This window comes from Rhinolophus sinicus, chromosome 1 (assembly GCF_057876585.1).
Source record: "Rhinolophus sinicus isolate RSI-liver-muscle chromosome 1, RSI-T2T, whole genome shotgun sequence".
Taxonomy (NCBI): Eukaryota; Metazoa; Chordata; class Mammalia; order Chiroptera; family Rhinolophidae; genus Rhinolophus; species Rhinolophus sinicus.
Genome location: NC_142501.1, coordinates 35,535,770 through 35,553,932, shown reverse-complemented (window position 1 = coordinate 35,553,932; position 18,163 = coordinate 35,535,770). Strand labels below are relative to the sequence as shown.

Here is an 18,163-nt window from a genome sequence, read left to right as displayed (position 1 = left end):
TTAATTTGAGAGCTGTGCCAGGGACAGTGAAAAATGAGCCTAGAACTTCTTCAGGATCCAGAAAGTAGGGAAGTACCCAAACAATGATGGAGCATATCAAAAGGATACAGGAACCAATTTTAAGGGATTTTTACTAGAACATAACAGTAAAATATAGGAAGCAGTGTGGAGGAACTTCTATTGGAAAATTTGAACATGAATATAACAAAGGCAATAGATCATAACCCCTTGAGTAAAATAAAATCTCATGAGTCTACACTGAAACAAATGAATAATATATTTTGAGAGAGAAATGGAAGCTTTTATAGTAGAATGCCAACTAATAAATATAAAAATGGAATCAGAAAATCATCAATGGATCTAAAACTGATGGGGATCAAATCTGATGAGAAACAGGATATTTATATAGTCTCAAAAGATATGTACAAAAATTACTTTTACTTACAAAGGAAAAATAATAACTACACTGAAAAAACCGACTGTGATCAAAGCTAACATCTCCAATATTGGAACAAACTGACATCATATGTCTCAACAGGACATAATATCACTCAGTGGTATTCCTGTCCAAAATGTGTAACCAAAACCTAATTATGAAGAAACATTAGACAAACTCATAATGAGGGATAGTTTGTAAAACAACTAATTTATACTCTTAACAAATGTGAAGCTCAAGAAATAAAACAAAATGAAATAAAACAAAAAAGACAAGAAAAGCTGAGTAACTCTTCCTAATCAAAATAAACTAAAGAAATGTGATAACTAAGTACAATGCATGGCCTGGATTGGGTCCTAGGCCATGTAAACAAAAATGCCACAAGACATTATTAGGACAATTGACACAATTTGAATATAGACCATGGCTTAGATAATATTGAACCAATGTTAAGTTCTCAGACTTTGATGACTGTATTCTGGTTATACAATAGAATATCTTGCTTTTAGGAAATATACATAGAAATAATTAGTAATATTTAAAGGACCACAATATCTCCAACTTATTCAAGTGGTTCAGGGGTGGAGAGGAATACATATAGTTGGCCCCTCATATCCATGAGTTTAGCATCTGAGGATTTAACCAACTACTGATCAAAGATATTTGAAAACCCATTACATTGTTGCTTACGTGTACTGTGTAGTCAGGCCTAGGATGGTTGGGTCTGTACTGAACATTTACAGACTTTTTTTCCCGTTATTATTCCATAAATAATACAGTATAACAACCATTTACATAGCATTTGCATTGATTAATCTATAGATGATTTGAAGTACACAGGAAGATGTGCTTAGTTGATATGCAAATACTATGCCATTTTATATAAGGAACTTGAACATCCTCAAAGTTTGGTATTCTCGGTGGGGAGCCCTGGAACCCATCCCCCATGGATACCAAAGGAGGACTGTGTATACAGAGAGAAGGGGTGGGGTGGGGAGAGAGAGAGAGGGAAAGCAAATGATGCAAAATGTATCCAATTGGTTAATCTGAGTAAAGAACACATGGAAATTCTGTATAATTTGTGCAACTTTTCTCTATGTTTGAAGTGATACCAAAATAAAAGTTAAACAATACTGATGCTTAAAGGAGAAGATCGAATAACTCTTTATAAAAGCTCTACTTTAACAAGATTCATTTTGAGTTGGGAGTGTTATATAATAGGAATAGGTAGAAAGATAGATAGGCAAGCAGGGAGACTGCTATGATACATTGTGGCTAAGAATCATGGATTTTAGTGATATTTTGGTTAATAGTCAAATCGGTGAGTGTGTAAGTGCTTCACTAAGTGTTTTGTGTGGATATGTACTCTATGACGGCTGTTTCCATATTTGCCAATGGGAACTTCACTGGGCCAGTGTTTACCAATCTCTTGATTTATAATTCTTACATAGTAACACATAATCTTTACAAATATTTATAAACTAAAAAAAGTTTATTTAAAAATAGATGATTCAATCTAAAATGTTTTATTTTAGATCTATGTGTTCGTAGACAATTATAAACTTTATTTAATTATATTTGGTAATATTAAGTATGAAGGCAAATTTCTTGTCATGTATATCATATTATTTAACATGTGATATACTCTCCTTATTTTATATTAATGTTGTGAGAAAAAGCATGACCTTTTAGGAAATAAATTCAAGGATGATATTATGTTGTATTTGGCTTAGAGAGTCATATATGTATATTGGTATTTAAGTATTATATGTGTTAAAGTGTTAAAATAAGAAAAAGCTGATGTTATTATGTTTGGAATTTTTACACTCTTTACAGTTTTTAAAAGTATCTAGCAATTCAATAAACTCAGTTTTATAATGTTTGAGATTTCTTTAGAATTGAGGAAATAAGAGAATGGGTTTATGTCATCATTTGCAGATATTTCTCTGAATATGGAAAAGACGAGATACAATTCTCCATTTTATTATTCCTTTTCAAAAATTGGTTTTGGAACAATGGAACCATAAAATGAGGTACTAGGTAAAAAGTTTGAATAGATGAATGAAACTTGCTGATCAGATGAAGGTAATCTTGAGGAAAATTTATAATATTATTTTTTATGCTCCCCATTAGGTTATATTTTAATCAGTGCTCTTTTATGCTTCCTGTCTTTATCCAATGGTCCATTAGAGATATAAATAAAATGGCATATGACCACAAATAAAGATAATTGAAAATGGTCTGATGATCCAAACTACCAGGCTGACAAATGGTATTCAGCTGAGTAGTAAACTGAAGGAGAAGCAAGTCACGCGCACACTCACCTAATTAACACTAGTCCCTGAGCATCTTGCTCAATATTTATTCAGACTTCCAAACTGTTTCCTTTATATAATTTAAACAACCATTTTATTAACTAATCCCAAAGCAGAAATTGTAATCGATACCATGATAGTCTGTAACCACATGCAACCAACTGGGAAGTCTGAGTAGAGACTCTAGGTGCCTTCCAGCTGTACCATTTAGGCTGTTTTGCTAAATTAAAGCCCACATAATCGAAGAAAAGGGAGAAAAAGAGGAGACTGACAAAGGTTCTTAGTTAAAACAAAATAATTAGAGGAACAAGAAATAAACTAGTGGTTAAGAACACAGCATTAACATGGATTAGAAATGTGTTGCATTTTAATCACATTTTTAAATAATCAATTTCAATGGTGCTCGTTCTTTCTTGGGAAAAAAAAAAAATGATCTTTGTGGGAAACAGCACAGAGATTTCCAAAGGTGAAACAAAATAAAATCAACTATAGTCTCGTCCAGAGATAACCACTTTTAAGATTCTGGTTTCAGTCCTTCAGTATTTTATCGGCAAGTGAATACAACAGTGAACACACACACACACACACACACACAGAAAGGCAGCTTAGGGTAGGAGTTAATAGTCTCTAATAGCCAGACTGTCTGAATCTGAATCTTGGCTTTGATACTTACAAGCTGTCTGACCTGGCAGAAGTTGTTTTTACACCTTTGTGCTTTAATTTTTGCATCATTAAAGTTAGGATAATATTATTTATGTTGTAGAGTTTTATGAGAATTAAATAGATAGACATCTATAAAGCTTCTAGAACATGGCTGGAATATAGCAAGTAGTATAAAATGCTTATATTTTATTACCTATAATTACATATAATTTTACCAAAAATAGTATCATGCTATAAATATTATATTAGAGCTGGTGTTTTATGAAAATCTGTTATTTCATGCTTTTCTTGTATGTTGGGGTTTTTGGAGTGTCCAATGAATAAATACCAATAAAACTGATGTTTCCCCCATCTATCCTAATTGTGCATCAATTGAAAACTAAGACAGAGAAGTATGGCACACAGAGTCCAAAATATAATTTTTAGCACTAAAAAAGCTTATATGAGAGAATGTGGCTTACTTCTGTTGGCAAGCAGGCTTCCTTATAAATTAATCTCCAAATAGATAGACTTGCACACATAGTCACTGGATCATGTCAGACAGTAAGAGAAGAGGAAAGGCATGTTGTGCTATGGAATTCCATCTACACAGAAGGAAATAATAAGAATGAGGAATAACATCATCCTTTTCTCTTTTCTCCTTCCACCATGAAAAGATTTTACTTCTGACTTTAATATACTGTTTTTAATCTGGTTGTTGAAGCATCTTGACCAAGCAGTTAGGGGTAACTGTGACTATGTATCTTGGAATTTTTTGGACATTTTCTCCATACCTAACTTAAACAAAAAAACTGGAAAAACCTTGCTCTGTGATTATCTGGTGACTATGGCTGTGTTTCTCTGATGCAAAAGTCATTGGTTAATGTATTTGAGTCAATTAAAAATCAGTTGATTTGATGACAAAATCTCATGTCTTATTTGTCATAACCTAGAGATTGCAGTCTCTATATATGTAATGTCAAGAGCTGAACAATTATGCAACTAGTCAAATCTCCTGAATCCTCTATTACTGAGAATAAAAACAGCATCAGTGTTTGAAGGTATACTACCCAATTATATAAATAGCTGCCCTTCACTGAACGTTGATTATGTGCTAGCATCATGTTACACATTTATCCCTTATTATCTTATTTAACTCTACTGCAACTAATTATGGTTGTATTAGTCATTTGTTTTTCTGGCCTCATGTGCATTTTTTTCCCCATCCTCTGATCTTCTCTTTATCCCGAGGGACTGATTTCAAAAAGGAAATTTCCCAGGCTCCTTTGCATCTGATTTCCTTTTAGGTTGTCAGTGGGAAGTATTAGTGTGAGAATGGGTTTGTAGAGAAGGGAAGAGCCAGGGCATTACTCCCCCACCCTTCCTTCTTTAAGTGGTGCCTCTGGCGGTGGCTGTGTGTCCTAAGGGTTCAAGCTCCTGCAGTTTCCTTTCTGATACAGCCTTAGGACTGGGAGTGACTTTCCACTGGTGTAAATCTCTGGGTTGTCCACCATCTGCTCATTTCGGCTTTTTAATTCCTCTGACACCTTTGTAACTATTTTCATATGTTAAATTCCTCTCTTGAACTACCAGTCTGGGTTCTATTTTCCTGTTTTTGTTTTTGTTTTCTATTTTCTTGTCTGATATAAAGATAGAAACTATCCTTATTGTATAAGTGATTTGTACAAAATCACACAACTGATTTAAAAACAGGCTTTCAAACTAGTCGTACCTCATTTTAAAGCCCAAGCACTTAAACTACTGTGCTGTATCCAAATGATATTCCAAATGAATATTGAAATAAATAGTTTTCACTAATTATCTTTTCCTATTACTTAGCTCAAATTGTCTGCACTGTGGCATTAACTAACTATTATTATCATTTAATTGTCTATCTCTCCCAATAGTTTATGAGACCACTTGTGTGCAAACACATATGTTATTCATCTTTGTATCCCTAGCACCAACTACTGTGTTTGGAATGTAGCAGAGCCTTAATAAATATTTGTGGAATGAATGAATAATAATCACTGCCATTTACAGAGTGACTCTTTTATTTCAGCAGCCATGCTAGGGGTCGGTCTTATGTAAATTTCATAACTCAAGCTTCATACCAATCTTGCAAGATAGGTATAAATATTCCAACGCCAAAGACAAGTAAAAAACAAAAAAATAAAAAGACTCAAAGAGCTTAAACAACTCACAACTAAACTACAGCTGGGCTTCGAGGTCTGACATTTTGATTACATCTAGTTGTGTCTGTATGTCCATTAATGTGAATGAACAAATACATAAATAAATGGATTGGGGAAAATAAACCTAAATTCTTTATTAGGTTTTCTGTTATTTTGGGCATGTTACAGATGAAAACTCCACTCTCTATGAGAATAAAGGTCAATTTAGTATTTACTTGCCATAATTAAATGAAGGAACATGTTTTTGCATCTAGAACTATGTGAGTACAGGCAAAAGGAAGAGAAGAATTGGTATCATAATTTGAAGAAATAAAACAGTTTAAATTGTCAGTGTGGAAAATGTTGGCTACTTCCGTAATCTGATGATTCTCTAACATTACTTGGCCTGGGCTGTAATCCTGAGGATAGTCACAACCGGTTCTCCTAAGACTTGGGAAATCCACTTTCAGCTTGATTTTTCCATGCCTTGGTCTATTACCAGAATTGGAAAGTATATTATCCAAAGTAACAGGGTATGTATTTTTATTGCTGGATTGCTGATGATAGTTTTTGCTTGTGATACTGTGAGTTTCACTCTGCATGGTGAAATCATGTACGTGGTTGTGTGGTTCAGTTAAGTTTCTCCTCTAGTTTTGCCTAGAGTGATGCATTTCTAGTGCCTCCCCTGAATGCAAGAAGTAAAATAATACCTATGTTTGGAAGGCTTATTTGCAGAATCCAGTATCTTATTCTTTGATTTCTGATGAAAATGAACTAATAGAACTAAGATAATTTGGTAGGCGCTACACAAAGGGCCATTGTTGCTTCCACATGTGCTTCATTGGCACATACTTGCTTGGAATGGCATTGGTTAAAATTTCTGCTGGATACTGCCAAGAGGCTGTTCTTTTCTTGCAGAGCTAGGAATCAGTTGAAACTTCTGGAAATAAATAATTTTCGTAAGACTGTTGCTGGTATGACTCTCTCTTTTTTTTGTCAGGGAAAGGATGTTCTTCTAAGTCTTCTTCATGTATGTACTACTAGTTTTGCCTGATAAAGTAAAGCCTTTATTTTGTTAATTCAATAGTATAATGTAAAATTAAATGTATGCATTTTCCCCAGGTGATTTATAGCAATAAAAAAACTATGTCTATATACTTAACACTAGAGAAATAACACAGACAAGATAGTTTATTTGTAAAAATTTGTATTCTTATGATTGAGACATGTCGTTAAGGCTGATAATCAAAGGGTGTCAAAAACCTGACTGATGCTCTTCAGTGGGTATAGAGTTCCAGTCATGCAAGATGAAAAAGTTCTAGAGTCCTGCTCTGCAAAAATGTGCATATAGTTAACAATTCTATAATGTCCTTTTCTTGCAATTAAAAAAACAAAACAAAATCCTCAGAGTTCTGAGTAGTAGACACAGAGGAAACAACCACGTTTTTGTGAGAATGCATACTGAAGAATCATTTGCTCCCCCCTTTGAATGCTGAAGAGTAGGGAAATAAAATGATTCTCCTCTTAATAAATCTTCGGCAAGTCCTTTTCATTAGCCGTGATGATTGATAAGGATTTATCTGTAACGCTGTGGTCTCAGGAGCAGAAGTCACCATGTAAACAACATTGCTAACAAAAGGGGACTGTTCATAAGACTGGCACTTGCCCAGCCAAGGATACGAAGAAACAATGAGTGCATTCCCTGATTTGAGGCCAAGATACTCAAAGTGATTGTGACATTAACTATTTCATGAATTTTATTAAGTAAACGATGGCTTTTATTCATTTATTTATTTTCCTCCATTAAAACTTAAGAAGTGTTTCTGAAAAGCTGACATGTTTTCAACTGTATAAGTTGAAAAATTAGGGAAAATTCAGTGTTAATTGAATGACATTTAATTTATTCCAAGTGCTTAGTTTTAAATACTATCCCTTAACCCCAGTAAGGACAATTATTTAGAAAACTTCCTTCAAGAGGGTAAATACATTTGGAAACACATCTTTGAAACATGGTGATAAAATGTGCTCAAGATGGTTACATAGTGTCATATAACGCATGGAAGGAACTACAGAATTCTCCTTTGTGGTGATTTTCTGTGTCACTAACTCCACCTTCTATGTCTCCTGGCCAGATAGGAAAAATAGGCATTTAGAAAAGTCATGTTTTTATTAACTAAAAAGGGTGAAGACAACATTGACATGGAAGAGGAATAAGTTCCCTCCCTCTTTTGTTGTTTGATTGGGTGATTATATTGAGCTCAGACATTGGCAAGGATGGATAGAAAGAAAAATGAAAGTGGAGTGAGACTGGGTTCTAAATGATGAGAAGGAAGACACGAGGGCAGTTGAAAGGTTTATGATAAAAGCAGATGTATTACCGTTGAGGTCCAAATAATAGCAGTTCCCATTCTTTTGAAAAATGATCCTATTTTATTGGCTTTTCCAAAACTAGTGCCTTGCAGTTGTACTATAGTTATGGTGATTTATCATTTTATGGGAGATTGCAGCATGAGTTCATCTGTATGGCTACTTAGAATTGCCAAAAGAATCTCTAATAATTTTCATCTATGACCTATGAATTTTTTCACCTCTTACATACCAAACAGTTTGTATTTGATTGTACACTTTCTAGCTCTATTCCAATGTGTTTTATTTAAAAGGTTTACCTTTCTCTATATACGATATAGGTTCCTTGGGATCTGGGTTCAAGTACTTTCCACAGAGCCTTACACTTCCCTGACCAGTTTATATTATCTATAGGACAGCTTGTGTGCCTTGTTAACTTCTGAAATACTGTGCTTAGCATAATGACAGGTACGTAGTCGACTTCTGGTATATACGTAATGGTAACAATGAGAGAATGAGTAAAGAGAACTAAGGTCATACATTGTTTAGTGGTCATTGCCTTAATGGATGTAGAGGGAAAGAGATTCAGCAAATTTACAGATGTAAAGCAGTTAGATTTTTAAAAATTAGTGCATTCAGGATCACTTTTTAAATGGATATTGTTCAGAGGGTTTGAATAAATTAACACTGTGGATGCTGTTAATATATCATTTTCACAATCTGAAGTAGATTTACTAGACTAAATATCGTCACAGTAAAACACTTTCATTTTGGTACAAAATAATGCCCTGGTTGCAAGACACAAATAAGACAAAACTTTGAAAAAAGGTTAATAAAATTTAATAGTTCAAATAATATTTTTGTTTTACATATAAAAATATGCGAGATATATATATATATATATATATATATATATATATATATATATATATTACATATGTAGACATATAGATCTGCACTTACATGTTTGGTCTTCTCGTGAACCTCACATCTTAACTTGCAACTAACTGTAGGATTCTTTTCCAGATCATAAAATTATTTGTTGTTTTTACTTAGGTTATTTCCATAATTAAAATTCCATGTCTCTCCAGGTTTCCGTGAATCAGCAGTGCCCCAGAAAGTGTTTCCCTTCTTGAAACTCCAGGGAAGTCTTGGAACGCAAAGAACTTTAAGAGGGAGCCTAGCCAAACAGAGATTTTTGAACTTTGGTAGGCTTGCTGAAGCAGATTTTTAGCACAAACACTAATCAAAGTCTGTGTATTCTTAAAAGCATTATTTTGATGTAAGTCCAAGAAGTTAACTTTGCTTCTATTTGTTTTGGCGAAAGAGATGAAAAGTTTTATTTTAACCACATGATCATTATTTTGCAAGGGGAACATAACAAGTAATTCTAATACCTTTAATCTCGCTAAAGAGTAACTAAAGTTATTCAATGTAACTTTTTCAATGGAAAATTACCAACTAAATCTTCTTTAACGTCATATCTGAATCAAAAGCTTTTTAGGTATTTTTGTAATACAATGGATTCTGCTTATGTTAGTCAGATTCAGTATTTTCTTCAAAAGAATTATGACTTATGATTTTTTTCAGTAATTTAATAGATTTTTGTCTTCTTAAAATGATAGAACTAAGAAATATCAAGATTTAAATAATAAATACTTTGGAACACTCAGAAGAACAACATGGGAGAAACTGAGAATATTGAAATCCATAGAATAAGATGTCTTTCCAAGTTGAAGGTATGGAAAATTTTGTGTGGACATATGTATATATACCATGTTTTTTTTGTTTTGTTTTGTTTTGTTTTTAATTTGACCTTATAAAGTTGCTTATATGTTCATGAAGTAATCTAATATTGATGTTCCACTACCTGCTATACTGATAATTTCTTGCTTTAATGAAGTTGGTTTTGTAACTGAGGGTGTGTCTAAATAAGGATATTGATTCAGGCAATTTAACTAGAAATGGTTTTGAGGGACTTAAATAGAAGACAAGGTTTTAAAAATGTTCAGGCACACATTATGTTATAGTAGGACTTATTTTCTTGGATCAAAGGCCAATTTAATGCTTACCGTTCAGGGGCTTCTAGGCCAGAGGAGTGTAGGAATCTTTCCTGGAAAATGGTCCCTGAGACAAAAACTCTTTGCTGATCTGTATGCAATGATTACTTCACAATGACCTAGTAAAACAAATATTTTCCTTAAGCTTTGGTAACAAGTCAGTCATTCTCTATAAGAAAAATATCCATTGTGTTAGCTGTTTCTGGTATTCTTGACTATTTCAGAGCAAATCCTTCATAGCTTCCAAGCCATTTTATCTTCAAACAAAATTTGAATGTACTTAAACCAAAGGATGTTTATCTTGACTCTATAGCTAGTGCTTGCAAGTTGTGTCCGAACTAAGACACTGCCATCAATTTTTCCCCATCAAAAGTTTATTTTCTCTTTATACATGTGTAGGTAAAATCTAAACATGTACATGAAAGTGGAGCATTATGATATAAAAATAGAAAACCACTTTTGCCTGAAATGCCATGTTAATTGTATTTTTAAAATTTCCTATTAAATTATCCCTCAATTATCATGTTATTCTCCTAAAACTGAGTGCTTAAAAATAAGGATCGATGCCCAGGCTCCCTGGGTTCATTTCTGACTTTAACTGCTTACTTGCTGTGAGATCTTCGACAAGTTACTTAACCTCTTTGTGCTTCAGTTTTCTCACATGAAAAGGGTAATAAAATACTTCTATCTCACAGGATTTTTTTTCTCATTACGTGCTTGGAATAATTACTGAAGTATTGTAAACATTCAATAAACATTAGCTATTAATATTAATAACGCTTGTAGCTAAAAGTCAAGTCAGGTGTTATTTATAAACAGTGGTCTTTATTTGGAGTGTGGCAAGATTAGACGTTGATCTGAATGTTATAGCAAAATATTGCAAGCACGAGTTTGTAAGGTAAAAGTGAGAGGCAATTGCTTAATAATCAAAATTTTTTTCCTTCTGAACTTAGAAATGTGTTCATTAAACAAAACACTTTAAAAAAGCTTCAAAAGACTGTCCTAAAAATATTTGCTTTAAATTCTGGAGCATTACTGTTACAAACTAGTAGAACTAGTTTTATAAATATAGAAGTTGTTTTGCACTAGACACGACTCAGAATGGCCACTGGTTGCTTTCACTCTATGAACAGAACCCAACAATTAGGCTGCCCATCAGGTGTTTTAGGAAAAGAGCATTGGGATCATGATTCATCTTGTTTCCTTTCTTAAATTGTTAACTTAATTAATGATTCTTGAAAATATGATTTGTACTTTATTGGGTCGACCTTGCTTTTTAATACAAAACCTGAATTATAAAACCACCTGAAAACTGTTTACTCTCAATACTGTGCTCTGCAAAAATTTATAGTATGAAGAGAGAAAGAGTTTCTACAAATGGTATTTACTATAAAGGATAAATAACCAGAGATATAGCCATACTATCTTGTCAGCCATATAGCAGTTTGACTCACATTGCGCTTGATACTTAAATTTTCCAGTTCTTTTTCACATAAAATTCTATTCAGACTTCCCCACACGAATTGGTGCAGCTAATTCTCAGCTTAGGTGTATTTAATCCTGTTCCATTTCAGTTTACATTCAGCTTACTTTCAGCTCTGACCAGTTCTTCAAGATGTTTTTGAATACTTATTCTGTCATTAATTCAATCAACATGTATTGCACTTACTAGATACCAAAGATACAAAGGTAAATAATATATAGTTTTTATGTTTGAACTGCTCACAGTATAGTGAGGAAGGATGTTATAGACATCCAAACACAGAGAGAGAGAGAGAGAGAGAGAGAGAGAGAGAGAGAGAGAGAGAGAGAGAGAGAGAGAGAGAAGAGAGAAATATCTTGAATGTATTTATAAGCTAGTGGGGAGAGAGGCAGTAAATAGTATGAGGTTGAAAATAGAGGAGGAAGGTAATAATGGATAAATCAGTAACTCAGAAATGTGAAGAATGAATTCAAGAGCATGGATGGAGGGATATTAATGTACAAGGCAAAGGGCACCTATTCTTCTAAGATGGGAGGGAAATTAGGGAGGAAAGGATAGAGGTAAGTTTGAAGGTAAAGTTGCTGAGATCATTTAAATGCTGGTCATATAGAGCACATGGCTTCGTTGGAGACTGAGAAACAGAAAAGACTGAATAATCTTGAAGGGACTGTACAATGCACAATGTAAATTGTGGGGTTGGTTCAGATTGGGAGTATGGAAGGAAGAGGGCTAAGGATTTTAGGGATTTGAGTGCGCTGGTTAAAGAGTAGATTGCATGGTCTCCCAGGATGGAAGTATCACTAGGAAATATCTTTAAATAGGGCCAAGAAAAAAGCCCTATGGCATAGGATTGGAGAATACCATTCAGGTTGACCTAAATCTGTTATCTCTAATTTGTTGATTTTGAAGCAGTAATTAATCCACCTAACTATACTATTGCCCAGTATGCAATGCTCCTTTTTCAAAACCCTTACTAAAATCTATTCTTTTCTTTCCAATTTAATGAAACTATCAAAAATTTGACTTCTCAGATATTTAGTAAAACCATACTTAGTAAAACCACAACAGTTCTATTTGTTAAGTTGTCCTTGATATTTGTTACTGATTGCACCAACCTGACTGTTATTTGGAACTATATCAATATAGAGGAAGTGATTCATTCAATATATGCCTATTTATTGTGTTCATATTTGTTTATCATAGCAAGTGCCTGTTCAGTTTAGAAACACTTAATAGTTTGATATTAAAATATTGCTTTAAATAAACTACCTGGCTGTGAGCAGTAATCTAATATATAATCTACATATTCTTTGGATAGAAAAGATCTGGAGCAAACTTTCTATAAAAAATAATATTTTGTGTAATGCTACATTCCTTTTTTTAGTAACATACATATATTCTTTTGTACTAAAGATAGCATTGTAATGCTGAAGATCTGTTTAAATCATTAGCTATATGTTATTTAAAATAACTAATTGTTTCTGTGTATGTCCAAGATGTGCCTATAAAATAATGAGGCTATAACTACATACAAAATTCAATATCACTAATTAATTAGTCTCACTTTGAGATTTCAAAAAGAGACTGTGGCATGAAAGTCCAGAAGAACAAATCACATTAAAAGTTGCTTGTGAACTCAAGGCTTATTTAAGTTGGAGACAATTTGTCTTGTGGTGGAAGATATTTTATCAAAAGATGACAAACATACAATTTAAAAATAAGTTTTTTATATTTTCTCTTATATTCTTTTCTCCCTAGATGTTTCTGCTGGCAATAACATGTGCATTTGTTTCCAAAACACTATCTGGATCTTATATGAACTCCATGCTCACACAGATAGAGAGACAATTCAACATCCCGACATCTCTAGTTGGATTTATTAACGGGAGCTTTGAGATTGGTAATAAATTATTTCTGCATTACTTCCATTTACATTTTATTTTATCCATAGAGCTAGTCTGAATTTTATTCTCTTTATTTGTTGCTTTAGGCCATCTAATCTGATTAAACAATATGTTTTCAGAAGAAAATTGAATCTCCTAGGTAATTTTGGAATATGCTTAGAAACAATTCATTTAAATATTACTTCTGAATAACACCTAAATTTTGCAACATATCCCACCACTGGATGTTTCATTCTAATAGTTTTTTTTTGTTTTGTTATCTAGCATAAGTAGCTAGAGTATTTAGAGTATTTATATTTAATCCGTCACTTGATAACTCTTAATGGCTCTATCTTCATACTTAGAAGATTCATGGAAAACAAAAGAATCTGTTTTCCAAAGGAAAAAAATCAATGATTTTTCTTCTCCTGTTGTTTCTGGGAGGTTGACAAATCTTTCTAAGTGCAGAGGGAAAAAGAAACTGCTTTCACATCTCTCTGAATTTATTTCAGAAACAGTTTCTAGGGAAGAATAAAGTCTATTCTTAGCCTCTGATTTTTGTGGATGATTGGGAAGATGTGAGGACATAGAGGAAGAATGAGGCAGAAAGAGATTTCTGCTGTGAACAACCTGCATAGAAATATGAATGCCACTCCTTTGTAGTTTTGTCATGGCTTCTACTTCCTTCAAGGTAAAAGCTGCCTTTAATATAGTTAATTAATATCTGAAAGAAAGCTCAGGGTTGAGGAGAGGCAAACCTGAAACACGTGATACTTGATCTTGTCTTCTAGTGTTCAGCTCCCTGTTCCACCTGTATGCCAGATCCTGGTGATGGAGTTAGAAATAAATCTTTATATCGTCCTGGTCGGCTCAGCTCAGAGTCTAATGGAGGGCATAGATGCAAAATAATAATTTTTATTGAATGCTGTAAGTTTGTTGACAGCATATATAAGGTCCTATAAGAATATGGAGTGGGGACACAATCTCAGGAAAGATAGACTCTTGAAGGGTGAGTAAAAGTTTTTCAGATGATGTAACAAGGTTAGATCAATGTGAAGGGAATTCCAACAGAAGAAGTATAAGGGTAAGACAGCATAGTAGCTTGTGTGGGGAGCAACATATAGCCCAATATTATTGACTAGCAAAGGTTAAGGTAAAAATTATTAAGATATTAGTTTGGAGCAATGGGTTATGGTTCGCCTTGTGTGCTTGTGTGGAACTTACATTATCTTCTAGGTAATAAAAAGTCACTAAGAGATTGGCAGAGGTTATTAATATTTCTGTGCCAAGGACTCTTTGGCAATCTGATGCCATATGATCTCAGAATGATATTTTGAATTGCATAAAAAAAACTATAAAGGTACAATGAAACCAATTATATTGAAATAAAATATCAAAATATTAAAACAACTTATAATATAGTAATATTTGTGCTTATCAACACATTAAATATAGCATATACACTAATTTTGAAGTAATGATTAGTGTCAACAATATTTTGCAGTATCTGTAACAACTGAATGTCATATGTGAATATCTATAACTTCTTCTGGTGGCAGTCTGTGATAAAATCATAGGTACATTAATATTACTATATGAGGTTTAATTAAAAAATATGGTAAATGTTTAAATTAAAAAATGTATTACAGTGAAAGACACACTGCCATTAATCCCCATCAAAATATCCTCCCTTGCTTCTAACACACTTATCCCATTGTTCTTGCCATTTTCGGAAGTAGTTCTGGAAGACCTTTTTTGTGGTGTCTTTAGTTGCACTGTCGTAGCTGCATTGATGTCCTGAATTGATTTAAACATTTACCTTTCGTGGTCACTTTGACTTTGGGGAAGAGCCAGAATTCACATTGTGCCAGATCCGGTAAGTAAGGTGGATGAGGACACACCACAATGATTTTATTTGGTGGAAATTGCCATACAAGAAGTGATGTGTGACACGGAGTGTTGTCATGATAGAGCATGAAGCAAAAAACACTCATGAAAGAGGACTTCCAGAACTGCTTCAGAAAGTGGCAAGAACGATGGGATATGTGTATTTGAAGCGAGGGGAATATTTTGAGGGGGATTAATGTCAGGGCATCTTTTACTATAATAAATTTTTTAAATTTAAAAATTGACCATACTTTTTGATCACACCTCATAGTTTGTGCCTACTTTCACTGTTAAAAGAAATGTTAATATTTAATTAAAAATTAGTGAAAAAAAGGTGCAATATTTTTTTCTCACTTAAGTTTATGGAGTCCTTGATTTCTCTCCATGGACTCCTTGGGGGTTTATAGATTACAAGTTAAAAACCCCTGTTGAAAGCAAATGTCAGATTTGCTTTTTAACAGTGCAATGCATGTGGTTGTGTTGCAGATAGATTCAGAGGTGGTGGCCAACTAGACTAGGGCAGAGAGGATCCTAGGAGGTCAATGCAAAAACACAAGGCAGAGCTATCTGGGCCTGCGTCAGGATCATCTGGTGAAAATAAAGAGAAAAGGGTGATCTACGAAATATTTAGTAGCTCAATTCCAGAGAACTCAGTGCCAGATTGGATGTGGTGGATGGGGAAAGAGGGTGTCCCTCTTGGTGACACCTTAGGCAATGGAGTGGATAGTGGTGCTGACAGAGAATAGGGGAAGGGGAACAAGACTATGGTGGTGGCTATGGGGATGATCATTTCTGTTTAGGCAAATTGTAGTAGTACCCCTGAGTCCTTTGGTAGCAATGTCCACATTGTAGTTATATGTGTCTGAACCGTTGGGAACTGTCTGGATTGCAACTATTGATTAGTCAGTAAATAGGTGTTTTTTAAAACTAGAGAAGAGATGAGGTTATTCAGGGAGAGGGTATAGGGTGAAAAGTACAATGCAGAAAGAATGGATCCTTCAGGTGCATCAATGTTTAAGGAACAGGTGGAAGAAAGCAACCATGGAAATATTAAGGGAAAGAATAGTCCAAAAGTTAAGAGGGGGAAGGAAGTAGGAGAGGATGATATTATAGATGCCAAGAGAGTAGAAATTTTCAGAAGAAAACTAATTATCAAAACCATTAGAAATATCCAGTTAGATAAGAATAGAAAAGTATTCCCTGGGTTTTACAATAGGGAGATAATTGATGATCTTTGCCAGGGCACTTTCAGCTAAAGTGTAGATTTAGAACCTAGAGAATAGAGAGAGAACAGTGACTTTAGGAGAAAATGGGAGGGGAAGAAGTGGAACCTAAGAATACAGATGAATGTTAATTTGGAGAGAGACTAGAGGAGATCTGTAACTAAAATCCAGTATAGACAAAAAGGCTTAAATATATGAAAAATAGTTTCATTATTGGAGTAAGTTTCTGGAGAGAATAGAAGTTCCCAGGTGGTGTGTTTGACCTTGGATGTTTAGTTGGGCACCACGGACCTCTGAAACTGATGGAAGGTGGTAAGGCCATAGGGTTGGAAATTCAGACATCCTCATGTTTGATTGCCCCAAATTTCTTAACAAAGTAGAAAATATTAACCATGAAAGTGAATGGTGATAGGTGGCTTGTGGAGAATGATGAAGATCTGAAATACGTTGAGAGGAAAAGGAGATGTAATTTACAGTTGCCCATAAAAGTATCACTTTGTTTACCTTTCCTCAGTAATATTTACAGACAGCATTCTCCATACCCTTGACAAAAAGTTATCTATATTTTCCTGTTCCCTCTTGTGGTGATTATTATATTGACAGAGCAAGGCAATTTGAAAGATGAACTGACCCTTATGTGAGGAGGGAAATCACCTCCTTTTCTCTCTTTTCAAAAATAAATATAGATTTCAAACAGTAGGCTTCTGGAGACAATACCTTCAACATTGACGGCTTTGATGATGGGATTTTATCTATCTATCTATTAATTTATTTGAAGTATAATTGACATATAATATCGTATTAGTTTCAGGTGTACAACATAGTGATTTGACATTTGTATATACTGTGAAATGATCGCCCCAAGAAGTCTAGTTACCAGATGATGGGGATTTTAGAAACCTAGAGGGGTCAATGTGGCTGCTGTGGCTAAGAGGAGAAGCCTTCTCCATACAAAATAATGTAGGGGCTGACATCTCCTATACTTACAAGGCAGACTAGAGTATGGAAAGAAAAGTCTTCAAAATATCCAACACCACTCAGAAAATTAACTCCTTCAGGAAGTGGTTAAAAACTTTTTATAATCCTTAAACTCACCACAGAGATTTTCTTTTTACATAGTATGATCAGGGTAAATATTGATTATTGAATTAAAAATGAATAATTTGAGAATTTATATATTTGACTCTTTTGTCCCTTTACTCCATACTTATGAAGGGTTTTCCCATAATAATGGGGCCTTCCAATTAGTTTCTTTATCCTAAATCTTCATCCTAAGACATGGGGATACATTTTTCATTGAGATATTTATTCCTCAGTTCCAGACTAACTTCTAAGACCAGTTGGAAAAGTGGAGAATCCACTATTTTTCACTTCTAAGGAAAGAAGTAGAAATAAACATAGATCTCTGGCTTGGTTATGTTGACTAATATGAAGTTACATATGAATCATAACTTATAAAATATTTATCTATCTGAATTTGACTTTTGCTTCTCTTTTAAAGCATAGGAAAACATTATAATATTCTGTGAAGCAAGCATGGAGGAGGAAGCCAGAGGTGACATACAGTCTGACACCTACTTTTGCATTCCATTTCCTAATGCTATCTAGGAAATACAGCCTTTAAATACGGCCTTTAAAATACAAATACAGCCTCACAAATACAGCCTTTAAAATGTCCCAGATCCATTCTTCATTCCCTTCCACTGGCTTCTTT

General features: G+C 33.9%; 1 protein-coding gene across 10 annotated transcripts in view; it reads left to right on the top strand.

Annotated features, from left to right (window-relative positions):
• SLCO1A2 (solute carrier organic anion transporter family member 1A2) overlaps window positions 1–18,163 on the top strand; it is a 64,498-nt gene that overhangs the window by 18,143 nt on the left and 28,192 nt on the right. The window contains exons 2-4 of one of the 10 annotated variants that reach the window (XM_074325942.2): window positions 9,005–9,121; window positions 9,539–9,652; window positions 13,215–13,356. In XM_074325942.2, coding sequence (XP_074182043.2) covers window positions 9,596–9,652; window positions 13,215–13,356 — 199 coding nt within the window. In that variant the 5' untranslated portion in view covers window positions 9,005–9,121; window positions 9,539–9,595. Of the gene's footprint in view, window positions 1–9,004; window positions 9,196–9,301; window positions 9,653–13,214; window positions 13,357–14,011; window positions 14,031–18,163 lie in introns of those variants that run through there. The other 9 variants (XM_019738203.3, XM_019738192.3, XM_074325943.2 and 6 more) reach the window with 9 other exon arrangements.